Below are 16,897 nucleotides of genomic sequence, written 5' to 3'. Positions count from 1 at the left end.
TTAAATAAAACTTACACCAAATTCTCAAAGCACCCATTAAAAATCCCTCAATAAAAATGAATGGAAAAATATCTTTTCTTGTGGCCTTCTTGGGCCATGACTGAGGGTTAACTTTCATGTCTCTCTTCTCAATACACTAGGAGATTCCCTGATGACTCAGATGATCAAGAATCCACCTGCAATGCAGGAGACCTGGGTTCGATCCCTGGGTTGGGAAGATCCCCTGGAGAAGGAATGGCTACCCATTCCAGTATTCTTGCCTGGAGAATTCCATGGACAGAGACGCCTGGCAGGCTACACAGTCCATGGGGTCGCCAAGAGTCAGATGCGACCGAAGCGACTTCCACTCTCAGTACACTAACTGCACCTTCTTGGTCTCAGGATGCTGAGCCCTTAACCGAGGTATTGCTTAAGACTCAGGTTTTGAGCCTCTTCTCATTTCTCTTATGAATTCAATTCACGCCTTGCAGTTAAATCCTTTCTCCCCTTCAATGTTCTGCCTGACGTCAGCAGTAGGCAGTAAGTAAATAATATAGTGCATGTATGTACCTTTGTTCTATACAAATGTGCATGCGTGCATGCATGCCAGGTCGCTTCAGTCAAGTCTGACTCTTTGTGACCCTATGGATTGTAGCCTGCCTGGCTCATCTGTCTATGGGATTCTCCAGGCAAAAGGGCCTATGTAGTAGCTCAGAATTTGGTAAAGAATTTGTCTGCAACATAGGAGACCTGGGTTCGCCCCCTGGGTCAGGAAGATCCTCTGGAGAAGGAAATAGCAACCAACTCCAGCATTCTTGCCTGGAGAATCCCATGGACAGAGGAACCTGGAGGGCTACAGTCCATGGGTTCATAAAGAGTCAGACATGACTGAGCAATTAAGCACATATGCCTCCAGGAGATCTTCCCAACCTAGGGATCAAACCCACTTCTCCTGAGGAAATACTGTAAGGCAATTTTAAGTTAGGACATATTGGCTAGATCAGATATGCCAGTATTATAGCTGAATACACATAAATTAGTATCATCCAGAAAGAGCAGTAAAGACTTAATAGGAAACCTCTAGTCTAGAACTACATGGGAACAAGGTATAATGAAATGAAGGGGAGGTGTTTATTAATAGAATGTTAAGGAGCAAGGAAAACAATTTACATCAAGCAGCTGAGATTGAAAATTAAGGAGAAACAGAAGACAGTTCTGGGTTAGATGCGTATGGATACGAGGTTGGGGTAGGGAGTCAAATAAAGTTCCAAAACAAAAAGGAAACTAGTCAGAAAATTGCTGTGGCAAGTGCTTGGAAAAAAACAGATGAACCTAAAGAAGGAAATGGCAACCAACTCCAGTACTCTTGGATGGAAAACCCCACGGATGGAGGAGCCTGGCAGGCTACAGTCCATAGAGTTGCAAAGGGTTGGACATGACTGAGCAACTAACACTTGAACAGTGCAGCATATGTAACCAGGATCAAAAGAAATACAGAAGTAGATACCAATACATCTGTAAACTTACTACATGATAAGTTTCAACAACAAAAATCACTGGCAAAGAGAAAGATTAAGTGCTTCTTGGAAATTCACTCACTGAAATGATAATGATGATGACCGTTAAAGAGCAGATTTTTAAGTGATTACTACTTTTTCTCTGCAAGTTTCTCTTCATTTTTTAAACAATAAGCGCATTTAAAATATCATGAAGTTATCAAAAATTGTGGGAAAAATAACAGGATAAATAATATTCAAAATGTATATACATTTAATAACATCATGACAAATTAAAAAAAGAAAACAGACAAACTCATAACTCAGGTAGATATGAACTGGAGTCAGACACTGACTCCAAGAGAGGAAAAACCCTATTGATAGAAGAAACAGACACAGTTCAGGTAAAGGAGAGTGAAGACTAGGAAAGGGTGCAAGAGACTACTGCTCGAAATCTTTGAGAAGCTGCATTCTGAGTATGTACTTGGTGAGAAGTAACAGGTATAAACATTTAGCAGACCTATCATTTTAACATCTGGCCTACTGATATAAAATATAGCATCCATATATATCAAGATGAGAAAGAGTTCAACTTTGCAGCCCCAAGTCAAAGCTATTTTTCTTTAGATCCTCTTCTAAATCTGACAAAGGGAAAAAAGAATCTGTTTCACTTGGAATCTAGTACAACAAACTAGAGAAATATGATTTTTAAAAAAAAAAATCTAAAACAGGAAAAAACTAGGTGTCCATTCTAAATTCATAAACCCTTGCAAAGAAAAGCTGCTCTGGCTTTGCTTCTCTGAATCACAGGTTTCCCTACAAACTTAGCTTTTTGGAAGCTCTATTTTTTTTTCAAAAGGCTTTCAGAATTACTATAAGATAAAGTATCTTACCAGCCAGAATTACTTTAAGATACAATATGTAAACCATAGTAGGGCTTAGATTAAATGCTTGTAACTTGCCACTTTTGCAGCCATTTCAAAAAACTATACTTAATCTCAACTGCCTTATGTTATCCATCCCCCACTTCTTACACCTCTACCACAAATTTTAAATATCAATTAACAAGGTTCTTAAATTTAAAGCTGTTTCATGAAGAAGGACTAGGAAGACTATTGAAATAGGAGTGAGACAATTTTTTTACATAAAAGAGCCATCTGGTGAACCTAATCACTCACGTTAAATTACGTCAAACAACTTAAGCACTTTAAAAGTAACACTTTAAGTATAACCCTTTAAAAATAGTTATATATTACCTTAAGACCTATGCTAAATGTCAACACATCTGTCACAGTTGGTGACAGGCAATGTTTATTCTGCTTAGTTCTTAGAGAATTTAAAATATGTTACCAGCAAACATGGATAAACAACCAAGAGTACGATTACTCAACATTTGCTATTATATTCTGTTGGATCATATGTGTTCAAAGGTATTTAACAGTGTTTGGGTGGGAGTGGAAGGCAAAAAGGTAAACTGCTAAGATAATATACAAAAACATACTCAACTGTGGTGGAAACAGAGGATAAAACAAAAGAACAGAAAACAAAGTACAGATTAACAATGCCCTAATTCAAACAGTGTCAGACTTTATTTTGGGGGGCTCCAAAATCACTGCAGATGGTGACTGCAGCCATGAAATTAAAAGATGGTTACTCTTTGGAAGGAAAGTTATGCCCAACCTAGATAGCATATTCAAAAGCAGAGACATTACTTTGCCAACAAAGGTCCATCTAGTCAAGGCTATGTTTTTTCCAGTGGTCATGTATGGATGTGAGAGTTGGACTGTGAAGAAAGGTGAGTGCCGAAGAATTGATGCTTTTGAACTGTGGTATTGGAGAAGACTCGAGAGTCCCTTGGACTGCAAGGAGATCCAACCAGTCCATTCTGAAGGAGATCAGCCCTGGGATTTCTTTGGAAGGACTGATGCTAAAGCTGAAACTCCAATAGTTTGGCCACCTCATGCGAAGAGCTGACTAATTGGAAAAGACTCTGATGCTGGGAGAGATTGGGGGCAGGAGGAGAAGGGGACAACAGAGGATGAGATGGCTGCATGGCATCACCGACTCGATGGACGTGAGTTTGAGTGAACTCCGGGAGTTGGTGATGGACAGGGAAGCCTGGCATGCTGCGATTCATGGGGTCGCAAAGAGTCAGACACGACTGAGCGACTGAACTGAATTCAAAATAAAATACGTAAGCTAAACTAACTTATGAAAACTTCATTAGAGAGAAACTTAGTGATGCTTCCCTTCAGCTAATCACGTAGGAGAAATGATTGAGGAATAGGAATTGGCAGGGTAGCATCTTAAATAAAAATACCCTTGAATCTTCAGTGGCTGAAACAAAGAACTAGTGCCTAGAGAAAAGTAGGGAAAAACCAGGACTTCTAGAAAACCACATGAAGATATAAGTATCAAAAAATCAAAAGAGCCCTAAGTATCTGCCTAGAGATAGCAGAGAGTTGTTCAATACAGACTTCTTCATCTACATGAAGGGCACCAGATGGAAGTATACTACAAAACTAAGTATAAAACATAATTAAGAAGTCACAAATGATAGTAACGAAAAAACTACACTCCCTTTACCATTGCTTTAAATAGATATCTCATTTACTATCATCTATTCGTAATGGATGAATTTGATACAATTTTTTTTTTAGTATAAACAAATTGCTGGAATTAAATCAGTAGTTCTGGGTCTCACTATCAGTATCTAAAGAGAGCTGAATCATCTTAAGATTCACTCTTACTTTTAACTTGTAAATGGCTGATGTTATATGAGAAAAACAAAACTGGCATTACATGAAAAGCCAGTTCACCACAGCTGGTAGTTCAAATTAAATAAAACTGACAAAATGGTTTAGATAAATACTTAACGATTAAAACACACAGTTTTAAGGGCAACATAGTAATCAGGCATAAATAAAGCAGTATAAAAGATGGCAGGGGAAAATAAAGTATTCTGGTTTCATTAATCCTTCCAGCAAATATTTAATCAAGCATTTAGTATATACCAGACATCAATGGTGATGCCCCAAGAGGCAGGTCATGCCCTATAAAAATTACATGTGCATGAGGACAAAAAGGTCTTTTGTCACCATCCTATACCTAGTCTAACAGAAAATGTGCCATGTAACTAGTAAGGATTTGCTGGCTACTCTGAACTGAGACTAGAATTATAGATTCTACAAAGTGCAATTTGTGTGTGTGTGCACAGAGGTGGGGATGGGAAGTAGCAAGGTGAACATAAGCAAATTTAACCTTACAAACAGTGAGTAAAACATTAAAGCATCCATTTCCCTACAAATGACTCTGGAAATTTTTTGAAATCCCAAATAAATATTTAAATATATAAAGAAATAATTTTTTAAAGTTTCAATGTCTAAAATTTAAGGCTAAGTAGATATATAATATTTGATTTAGATATAAAAGGTTTTCATTTGACTCTTCTTAATATCATGGGTTTTAAGAAAAAAAGTTTTCAAATCAAACTGATACATACTCCACATAACTTGAAAACTAAAAAATATGTACATGTACATTTCAAAAAATTTTCAGAATTAGCCTGATATCCAAGCCACCCAATCATTAAATGAGTCTTTATAGTACTCTTAACTAATTTGGTTAAAACATCAATAGTTCCCAAAGAGTACTAAGGAGAAGAAAAAGTGAAAGATTAATGAATTTCAGCTTTTACTAAAAAAAAACGTATAATTCCACTAGCCAATTTTAGAAGAGGGCAAAAATAAAACTAAAAGATAATTTTGCAATAATCAAGCACAATTCAAAGGTACACTAAAAATTAAGGCTGAGATCTTTTTCTCTTAAGAATGCTACACTTTAATACTAAGTTCAGAAAACCCTAAAGACAAAGGACTGAATAGTATATATGAGGAAATCACATAAAAGCAGAGCATTCTAAGATACATGGCTCCAAATTAAGTGTTCATTTGTTCTCATAAAGAACAGCAAAAAAAAGGAGGGGGGATAAAAGTAAATATTTACATAGAACCCAGATTAAAGATAATGTATAGGACATATTTCAACCTCTGAAATTAGGAAGAAAAAAAAAAAAAGACCGGTATCGAGAAAACTGTCAGTTTATTATGTACTTAAAAATGAAAGGAAGGAAATGTAATCCTGATAAATGGCATTTTCACTATAGTTCTCATCCATCAATCTTATAATCCATCAAACAGACAGACAGAAACCACCCAATCATTATTCAGTTGGTTATAAATGTGAAATGTTTTCTATTTCTTTATACTAGCACAAAACAGTAAGTGACAGGGGGTGGAGTACAGATAATTTATCAAACAGTTTTGATTAAACACAATTTCCTTTTAAAAACATAGCATGTTTTATACATATACTATTACCACTAAATAGCAACATGACTGAGCTTTTTTCTACTTCACTTAGCACAATAAACAGTTATAAAATTATCATTAATGAGAAAATACAATAAAAGATTCACTATGTCATGTATAAGATTAGAATGGTCAGAGCAACATACCAATTTAGCTTCCTACAAACCAACACAACATTTTAAGTTGACTGTCATTTAGGAACACAAATTTAATATTTAAAAGAGTACATTAACAACTGCTTGGAGATACTAGAATTTCAGTTTAACTTTCTCTTGGCATTATGAACTTAAAGCCATACCCAAATTTTGCAGCGATGTCATACACTTGTTTTTCATGCTGAAGAACCTTCTCACGGTCCCCCTCAAACAGTAATGTAGCGACACTTAGCTGATTTGGATCAAATCCTTTAAACTACAAAAGAATGTTGTTATTCCTGATAAGTTTCAGCCTATAAAACAATAAATCAAAATACATTTTGCTCTTTTTTTCTTCTGATCTCAGCTCAAACATACCAGCTCTTCAAAATTTGAGCTTTGGAATTTTATACGTTAATCAAAAAGAATGCTTAATGTACCTATTTAGGTTATCACAATAGAATAGTACTATGGAAAACCGCTTCATTTCAAAGTATGCCGAGGTGTCAATTACAATGATATATTGGGAAGGAAATACAAGAAATAACTTGCAAGAATTATAACTGTCCCAAAGAATCAAATAAAACTACCAAAATGATAGAACATAATAAAGTATTATTATATTGAGGACATTTGGTGGCAGGGAAGTAAAAGACCAACAGCATCCTTAAATACCACCAATAACTTCTTTCTAAGTAATATTTTCAAAGGAGATCTTATATCTTCAATTAAAAATACAAAATATCTTAACAGGAAACACATAACTTTGTTAGGAAAACACATCTAAAAAGGTGAGCAAAACATACATTCTCAAGCACATAAACTAAGTATAAATCAGTCAGTTCTTGTGCAAATTAATATATAAACTGCTGCTGCTGCAATTTTAATAAAAAATATCCATAAGCTTTCTAAAATTATGAAGAGTTTCTAAAATTTTTCTAGGATTATGGACAGGTAGATAATGGTGATAACAAGGAAAATTCTGAAAAATAAGAGGGAAAATTAGATCTACAAAATTAAATTCCCTTAATTTTTCAAGAACAAAAACTCATTAAAAAGAATCTAATTCATTAGAATGTCATTTTCTTAGATAAGTATGTAATAAAATGTCTTAGACATGGCAAACCAACATAAGAAAAGCAGGGATAGGTTAGTTAATGGTGTTATAACAACTAGTTAACAATCAGGGGAGCAGGAGATGACAGTTAATTTTGTTATCTCACACCATAAAATTGAAATAAATTCGAACACTAATAAAGATAATATTTCTTAAAATTCCTAATATAAAAATGTGAGAGAGAGAAGGAAATGGCCTTTATCATAATTCTGAAGGAAGGCAGGCTTTTTCTAAGCTTAAGAGTCATTAAACAATCATAGGAAAGATAAAAATTAGAAAATTTTGCACCAAAAAATAAAAAGAAACCTTATTAAAAAGAAGTCATCTGACTGGAAAAACTAATTATAACATTTATGAAAAAGGCATCTAATAATTTCATTATTCAAAAGACACAGAGCAAAGCATTAAGCCATCTCCCCCTTAAACAAACAAAAACTCCACAGATCTGCTACCCCTAGCAAAATAACCACATTCAACTGATTCACAAAAGAAATTATGTCTAGGAAATACAGGGAAATGGTCAGTTTCACTGGAGTTTCAAGAAACAGCAACTAAAATAAAGTACTATCTTCCCCCTGGATTTACTAAATTTAAAACAAAAGAAAAAAATTCCACATGTGCAAGGATGCAACCAAAAAATGGCACATGTGCATTGCCACTGGTCAAAAGTTTAAAAGAACTGCTACTTTGATTTCACTTCTAGATATCTACTATGAAGGAAAAAATTCAAACTATAAAAAAGACTGTATGCATAAAATATTCAATGCAGTGTTATTTTCAGGAAGTTCAAATCTGAGAAAGATTTTATATTTCCTGAAATTGAACGTGTAATTGAGTTGCTTGATTAAATATTTATTACAACATAAAAAATAACAATTATGAAATGCACACAGCAACATGGAAAAGCATAACAGGTGTGTGCAAGGCAGAAATTGCAAGAAACTAAATTAATCAATATCCGAAGCATTAAAAAAAACCCTTACCTTTGTAATATAAAACTTTTTTAATCCATCCAAAAATGATGTAAAAATAGAGGAAACCTGAGGTTTAAGCGCATGACCTAGTAAGAAAAAAGTTCATATTTTAAATTAACAGCAAATTAATTTATCTATGTTTTTCGTAACAGGAAGAGGCTACTTTAACTTAGCATCCTAAAAGAAAGTGAACATTTTCATGACCTGAGGTTTTAAAATTTCCCTGATATATATACAACATTGATATTGAGATCTACATCTTTTATCTGTGTCATTTCCTTCAAAAGTCACTAAGAACTTTTTGTTTACCAAACTCCTTCTTGGGTTTTTTAAAACTCAAATAATACAAGTACTTACTACTACACATAGTTTATCTTTCAATGGTATAGTTTATACATAGTAAAATCACTTCATTAATTTTTATTTCATTAGGAACACCCAATAGTGGCTTAGTGCTACTTTTGTTTTTTTTTAATCATGCAGAAACCATTCAGAACTACAACCAAATATGGAGTCGGTGCCAAGTTTAAGGTTGTTTCCTAATTAATTCTTAATTCATCCAGAATTCTTGCATATAACTAGTAATTGTTTCCTTAATTACACCCAGAGAGCTAAAATTCCCCAAAAAACATAAATGGTGTCTCAGAGTCTGTTAAATTAACATCGTTGCCTCCGGAATGAGCTTAATCGAGTGAAAGTCTTTTACTGTTTTCTCATTGTTTTCAAAGTAGCAACTTCTTAACTCCCGTGACAGTTACATTTAAGAGTCATGCATCTGGCCTTGGCACTATGAGCTCAATTCAGAAAAATTTGGCATACCATTCACATAAAATTTTTATAAAGAATTTTAAAGCCTCTAGTAAATCTAAAATTAATTCCAATTAAAAAGTTTACTTTTAAAAAAAGGCTTTAAGATTCTGGGATTTTGTTTATTTTTAAAGTGTGGATACCTTCTTTTAAAATAAGTGTAAACAACAAACTATCTTTTTTGAAGGAAAAAAGAGGGAGAGGTGGAGAGAGATTTCTGGAGGCAAAGCTATCACTTGCTATCTTTGTTTTCCCATTCATCTATTTTTTTTAAAGTGAGAATCTGAACCTGTAATACTTCTTACATTCTTATACGTTATAATAAGAATTTATATTACATAAAAGACCAAGTAACATAAGTCTTAACCAGAAGCTAAGAATTATATATTAATGCTGTAATTGAACAAAGCAAAAAAACAAAAAATGAAGGGCAGATTAGATACACATCAACCTAGCAATCTTTTTGAGATACTGGATCACAAGAGGTTTGTTTGGGGATTTTTCTTTTATTGTAATCTACCAGAGATATTCTCTGGTATAATCAGCACTTTTAAAACATACCATTTCTAGCATGTATAAAGTTAAAAGATATCAGCAAAATGTGTCCCAAGTGAAATTTATCCTACTTTAACAGCAATTGGAAATAAATATACAAATGTGTGAGCATGTGTATCCCCTCCTCATAAGAGACTTCTGGTCCACATACCTTTACATAATGTATGAAGATTCCAAACATTACTACTCTGGTATAGAATAATCCTTAAGGGTATATGCTCATCTTATCACACTGCAACTTAAATGCGTAACTTCTATTCGTTAACACTACTGTGAATTAGTCCCATGTATCTCTAACAATGAATTGATATGATAGCTTTGAAGCATAATTATTATAAAAGTGATACTAACTTTTAAGTAGGCCAAGTATTACTATTAATTAAGAGGATATTATCTTTTACTTAAATTAATTTTGCCTATCAAATTAATTATATCCTAAATATATTCCAGCTATTTTCTGTAAACAAATGAACTAGTTGCTAAATTTACCAGCTGGATAGTTTTGATTAGTGAATTTTGTTATTGTTACAGTGTTAATTAAATAGTTATAAAGGATTCAATAAATCCCTGTTTCAAAGAAGTGCTCTGAAGCATCAGAAAAAGTCACGGGCTTTGGAGTCAGACAGATTTGGGCTCAACCTTAGCTCTACCACATGAAACTTGTGGACTATACTCAAAATATTTAGCTTTTGAATTGTTTATAAATTGGAAATACAGCTTTGAGGGATGGTTGTGTGCTACGGATAATGTAAGTGAAAGTGTTAAGTCACTCAGTCATGTCTAACTCTTTATGACCCCATGGACTGTAGCCCACCAGGCTCTTCTGTCCATGAAATTCTCCAGGCAAGAATACTGGAGTGGGTTGCCATTCCCTTCTCTAGGGACCTTCCTGACTCAAGATTGACCCAGGGATCAAACCAGGGGTCTCCTGCATTGAGGGCTGATTTTTTACCACCTGAGCCACCAGAGAAGTCCTTGATAACGTGCTTGCGTGTGTGTGTGTGTTCGAAGACACTTCAGCCATGTCTGACTCTGTGTGACCCTGTAGACTGCAGCCTGCCAGGCTCTGGTCCATGAAATTCTCCAGGCAAGAATACCGGAGTGGGTTGCCATTTCCTCCTCCAGGGGATCTTCCTAAACCAGGGATCGAACCTGCATCTCTTACGTCTCCTGCGTCTCTTACGTCTCTTACCTGGCAGGTTCTTCACCAGCAAGCCACCAGGGAAGCCCCAATAATGTGCTTAGCACTACACTATATGCTAGTCAAGATTTGTTTACCCTCTTTGGCTAATTTGATGATTAAGTCAATCAACATGTAAGTGCCTGTTATGTGATAGATACAGGACACATATAAATGAACAAGAAACAGCTCCTAAATGTGACAAATGTTAGTTCATAGGGAAAATTTGTAGATAATTTCAGTGTACTCAATGATATGTATCATTTCAATATACTGAAAACATATCATTTCAATATATTAAGGGTCATGTCAGGAGAAGGGGTGATAATAAAAATATTAAGGTTTGTGCTCTGTTAACAACCTAGATAGCATGAAAGCAGAGACATTACTTTGCCGACTAAGGTCCATCTAGTCAAGGCTATGGTTTTTCCAGTGGTCATGTATGGATGTGAGAGTTGGACTGTGAAGAAAGCTGAGTGCCGAAGAATTGATGCTTTTGAACTGTGGTGTTGGAGAAGACTCTTGAGAGTCCCTTGGACTGCAAGGAGTTCCAACCAGTCCATTCTGAAGGAGATCAGCCCTGGGAGTTCTTTGGAAGGAATGATGCTAAAGCTGAAACTCCAGTACTTTGGCCACCTCATGTGAAGAGCTGACTCATTGGAAAAGACCCTGATGCTGGGAGGGATTGGGGGCAGGAGGAAAATGGGACGACAGAGGATGAGATGGCTGGATGGCATCACTGACTCGATGGATGTGAGTCTGAGTGAACTCCAGGAGTTTGGATGGACAGGGAGGCCTGGCGTGCTGCAATTCATGGGGTCACAAAGAGTCGGACACAACTGAGCAACTGAACTGAGCTGATAGGTCTCAGTTATAAATAAAATCTGGCTACATAATTAATTTTACTAAGGTCAATGTCCAAAACAGTTTACTACAATACTAGCATATAAATGAATAATAATATAGTCTTATCAATCAGACAGACACATGGTTCTCTTAATACCTAGGTCTCTGAATGCAAGCCAGACACACAGATGGCTTAGTTTTCATTTAATTATTATATTAAATTTAATCATTTATAGGACACATTTATCTTAAACTTTTATCAGTAGTACAGTTATTCTGAAAGAAATTTACTTAAAGAATTGAAAGCTGTGATTTAGGAAAGGGGACATACGTATACCTATGGCTGACTCATGTTGCTACATGGCAGAACCAACACAATATTGTAAAGCAATTATCCTCCAATTTAAAGAAAAAAGAAAAAAAAAAAGAAAGCTGTGACTTATGATTTTAAAACAAATATTTTATATGTTATCAATCTGAATTCCTTAGTTCAATTTCTATATAATTACAATAATCATTCTTCCCTAATTAAAAATTTAAGCTACTCTTAGACCAAACAAAAGCCTGCCTAACAGCCTTTAGTAATTATTATTAAGCAATCATTCTGGGACTATTTTGAGGGTACTTAAATTCTATAAACTTAAATCCCAAACTAAATTTCATAAATAAATAAATTGTATAAATAAACTACATTGGATTAAAAAAATACATTTCAGCATATAGAAAAACTCAAAAGCAATAAAACTAAAATTGGTAAGATAATAAATTGTGTTAGAAAGTTTAAGACTTCAAGCAAAATAGGAAGAAAGAGAAACATGGTTAACTGTTACTGAATTCTCCACCCAAATATCCCATGGGCCTCTTAAACACAACCCATTGTAATGTCTTTTCCCCAAAATCATCATTTCTTCTTCTAGACTATTATTCAATGCATCCAATTAATCAATCAATCAGATACCAGGAGTTGCCCTAAATGCTTCCCTTTATTTAACGTTCCACATCCAGTTGGCAAACTGTTCTTTGGAAAATCTGTTCCTTACTTTCCCTCTCCATTGCTACTGCCTTAAACAAGGCTCAGCCCTCAATATTTGCCTCTTTAAACCTCTAAACTCCTCCTCCACGTTTGCACCATTCTAATCCATTCTGCCTAATGCTAACAGAATGAGCTTTCTAAGATGTAAAGCTGATTTATTCTATTCCCTCTACAAAGATTTCCCTCTGTGGACAAAAGAAAACCCAAATCTATCCTGCAAAGCCCTAGTCTACCCGTTCAGCTTTATCTCCTGTAACCACGCTCACATTAGCCTCTTTTTTAGTCACACAGAATGATCTGAAGTTCAAACACAGCACTGAGGTTTATGATATCATATTTTCAGCTGACAAGTGAACAAAAATTTGGTAAGAAAGAAGAGATGGTCTCAGGCAAACTTCTATTCACCTTTTAAGATTTAGTTTAAGCATGACTCCTTCAAGAAGATTTTCCCCACTCTCTGCCCCAATCTTATGCGAAATCATCAACCTACTTCATCTGCACCCCAAGGTATTCAGTGTAGTCTTCTTTCATATCATCTAATACTCCTGCACTAATTCATTTATATAATTATCTGTCCTCATTAGACTGAGAGCTTCCTGAAGACTAGGAGCTATGACATTTATTTTTCCAGCTCTGCATTCAGTCTTCCTTCTGGCACATAACTAGTGTTTCATAAATTTTTGTGGCTTAGTGAGCAGATTTTAAAAGCACCTTTCCTTACTCACCAAACTGAAACTGCTGGTTGTCCATTAGGCGAATAGATGCAGGAGCACATCTCTGTTTTAAAAAGAAAAAAATGTGATACGAAGTTAATATGGTAAAGAACCTAAACAGTTAGAAAATGAAAGTCACCTTTTTGTATTTGAGATCAAGAGCTTAATTCCTAAGGATACATATGGGGAAAAAATCTTAACTTTTTATATAATTTTATGACAACAAATAAAACATTAAATGCTTCTATAAAACATGTGGAGAGGAGAAATCTATGTATATAATGCATACATACATACATATGTTGCCAGATCTTTATTTGCAACAACATCTGCTAGATGCTGAACAAAGACCTGTGGAAACAGCTATACCTAACAGAAGTATTAGGCTTCAGAGTAGATTATTTTAAACCAAAGTAGAAAATTTATAAGACTAAAATCAAGCCTAGAGTATTACGCCATTTATGAACTATAATGTGTCATTAGACTCGTATACTCTGTTAAAATGAGGAAGATGGCAGTGTTTATGTGAGGCAAACTACTTTAAAAATTTAACTGTGATGTCTTCATAGATAACTCTAGGACTTGTTCCTATTCATTTTAAATAGAAAAACTATCAATATCCAGAATTCTTACAAGGTTACCTGGATGAAAACAGCAACAAAATCTGAAGCATACTATTATGTATCTAAGATATCTACACCAGTGTTATGTTAATCTAGACACACAGTGAAAGCTGCAGGAAAGAGAAATGACAGAAGGAAATATTCATATAAATTCTGTGGATGCTACGTTACCATACAAACACTAACAAGGTTTAAATTAGCTACAGTTTTCCCACAGAATTAAAGTGAGCTTCACTCTAAACTTGATTTTTATATTCTATGCAACTTTTTAATACGGTTAAACTTCCACCAAGAAGCTGCTTTCAGGGACTTCCCTGGTAGTCCACTGGCTAAGACTCAATGCTCCCAATGCCTGGGGCCTGGGTTCGATCCCTGGTCAGGGAACTAGATCCTGCATGCCTCATCTAAGACCCATTGCAGACAAACAAATAGATAAATGTTTAAAAAAAATTATTTAAATGAAGCTGCTTTCAGACCACAAAATTTTGACTGACAGAGTTTTTAAACATTTATCTCCTGAATAACATTTATCAATAAATTTGTATTAACACAATGTTAAAATTTATGAGAATCACTTGAAAGAACAAAATATTTATATATTAACTGTGCTATAACATTTTTGCTATTATGTGCTTTTACCTGAATGAATACTTAATTTTATAAAACCATTCATAATATATATTTTATTTTACCCAACAAAATGGTTAGATTCTTATTTTGGACATTGTATAATTTATTTGGACTTCCCTGGTGGCTCAGACAGTGAAGAATCCGCCTACCAACGCATGAGACTTCCCCTACGGCTCAAGCAGTAAAGAATTTGCCAGCAATGCAGGAGAAACAGGAGATGCAGGTTTGATCCCTGGGTTGGGAAGATCTCCTGGAGGAGGAAATGGCAACCAACTCCAGTATTCTTGCCTGGAAAATCCAATGGACTGAGGAGCCTGGTAATCTACAGCCCATGGGTCGCAAAGAGTTGGACACAATTGAGAATGCACGCACACATAATTTACTCACCCTTGATAATAAAGGGATAATACAATCTGTATTTTTAAAAAGTCACTGCCAAATCTAACGAACAATACCAGGTACTTTTACATACTTAGCAGAACAATAACCTATTGCCTTACATTTTCTAGAATGCTATTGTGTACAAGCCACTTTCATGTCTTTATTTGATATAAGAAACAAGAAATAACCTTGTCAAAGTAGCAGAACTTGTATTACCCCCATTTTACAGATGAGAACACAAGAACCACAGGGATTAAAGACTTGCCTGAGGTTAGATGATTGTAAAAGAGTAAGGCAGAACTAGGACCAAGATATTCTGACTGCTAGATGAATAATATTTCAAATAAACCACACAGCCTCAAAAAATAAAAAATCATGGGTACACACACTTTCACACACAGAGCTTTAAAGTCATATTTGAAACAAAAATTACATGAAAACCCATTTATTTGCTATTTTGTAGTGTTGTTAAAAGTATAATATTTATAAAATAAAAATCTACAATCTGAGTACTTTCAAATCTTGGTATAAAGGTATCTTTGTAGTTGAGTTAATGCTTCTAAAAACATTACCAGTTTAACTACTGAAGGAAAATCAATTTTCCTGAAATGTTTTTATTAAAACAGGCACATCAACTTTGAATAAAACATACAAAGCCTGAGAGACAAAATTTCTTTTCTTCATAAAAGAAACAGAATATCATTTAACATACATATTTATATGTTTGGGCTTAAGCACACCAGTAAAATGTAAAAAAGAACTCAGTTTTATTAGAAAAAAAAAAAAACACTTTTAAATTCCTACCAATGACCTGTTAAGTTCTACCTCTTACTGCCACCCAGATTCTATTCCACCTGTATCTATAGCAGGTATTATTAATGAAAACACCCCACACAGGCACACATATATCAGAAAATGAAAAAAGGATTAATATATTACATTTATAGTAAACTTCTAGGGGAATTCAATCTCAAACAACTAAACTATGATATGTAGGCCTTGATGAAATCTTAGTTTGAAAAGACTAACCACAAAATACATTTTGGGAACAACTGGAATAATTGATTATTGACTTAATACTAGATGGGATTAAGAAATTACTGCTGGATTCATAACAGAGAACAAATTAATGGTTATCAGCTGGGAGGAGGTGAAACAGAGGTGGAGAAGTGGGAGGCACAAACTACTGGGTAAGATACGTTCAAGGCTGCATTGTACAACATGGGAAATATAGCCAATGCTTTGTAATAGCTATAATGGAAAGTAACCTTTAAAAATTATATAGAAATTTAAAAATTAATAAAAAATACAAGGAAAAAATTACTGCTGATTTTCTTAGACATGACAAAACAACACCTTTATTTTCAGAAGACATATGCTAAAGTATTTAGAAGCCAAATGTCATAATGCAATTAATTTCAAATGGTCGGGGAAATATACACAAGTATATAAAACAGAGCAAAAAGTTAGTAATTTTTGCATATATTAGATGAATATACAAGCGATCACTGCACTACTCTTTCAAAGTTTCTGTATGCTTAAAATTTTTAAATTAAAAAGTTGAAAAAAATAGTACGAAACTTGCTTCAAGGTACTTGCTACATATAGCAACTGTATTCAATTATACTAAACATGATTTTCACTTGACAGCTGAGTCATATAAACTAGTCAGTAATCCACTGTTCCTATTCATACTGAAGCAAAGTGAATGGTTACAGACTGCTGCTGCTGCGTCGCTTCAGTCGTGTTCGACTCTGTGCGACCCCATAGACGGCAGCCCACCAGGCTCTCCCGTCCCTGGGATTCTCCAGGCAAGAACACTGGAGTGGGTTGCCATTTCCTTCTACAATGCAGACTAATACTATCCAAAAGAATAAAAAGCTAAAGAAAGCTTTTTGAATATAGATAATAAATACTAAATTCAAGTTTTTTTTTTAATTATCAAAATCAAACCAATAGCTTTATTAAATCTCATGTTTTAACAGTGGTAAGTTTTTTAAAAGTCAGTAAATAGAGTTTTTCAGTTATTGTCACAAGTAAATTCTCATAAGCAGAGACA

General features: G+C 34.5%; 1 protein-coding gene across 1 annotated transcript in view; it reads right to left on the bottom strand.

Annotated features, from left to right (window-relative positions):
- Positions 1-16,897, bottom strand: part of AGPS (alkylglycerone phosphate synthase) — a 131,523-nt gene that overhangs the window by 34,228 nt on the left and 80,398 nt on the right. The window contains exons 12-14 of the mRNA XM_040227698.1: positions 13,217-13,268; positions 8,080-8,156; positions 6,144-6,256 (exon numbers count right to left, since the gene is read on the bottom strand). Coding sequence (XP_040083632.1) covers positions 6,144-6,256; positions 8,080-8,156; positions 13,217-13,268 — 242 coding nt within the window. The remainder of the gene's footprint in view (positions 1-6,143; positions 6,257-8,079; positions 8,157-13,216; positions 13,269-16,897) is intronic.

The sequence above is a fragment of the Oryx dammah genome, unplaced genomic scaffold, assembly GCF_014754425.2.
Source record: "Oryx dammah isolate SB20612 unplaced genomic scaffold, SCBI_Odam_1.1 HiC_scaffold_27, whole genome shotgun sequence".
Taxonomy (NCBI): Eukaryota; Metazoa; Chordata; class Mammalia; order Artiodactyla; family Bovidae; genus Oryx; species Oryx dammah.
The sequence above is the reverse complement of the archived record's forward strand: the minus strand, read 5'-3'. Positions and strand labels throughout refer to the sequence as shown.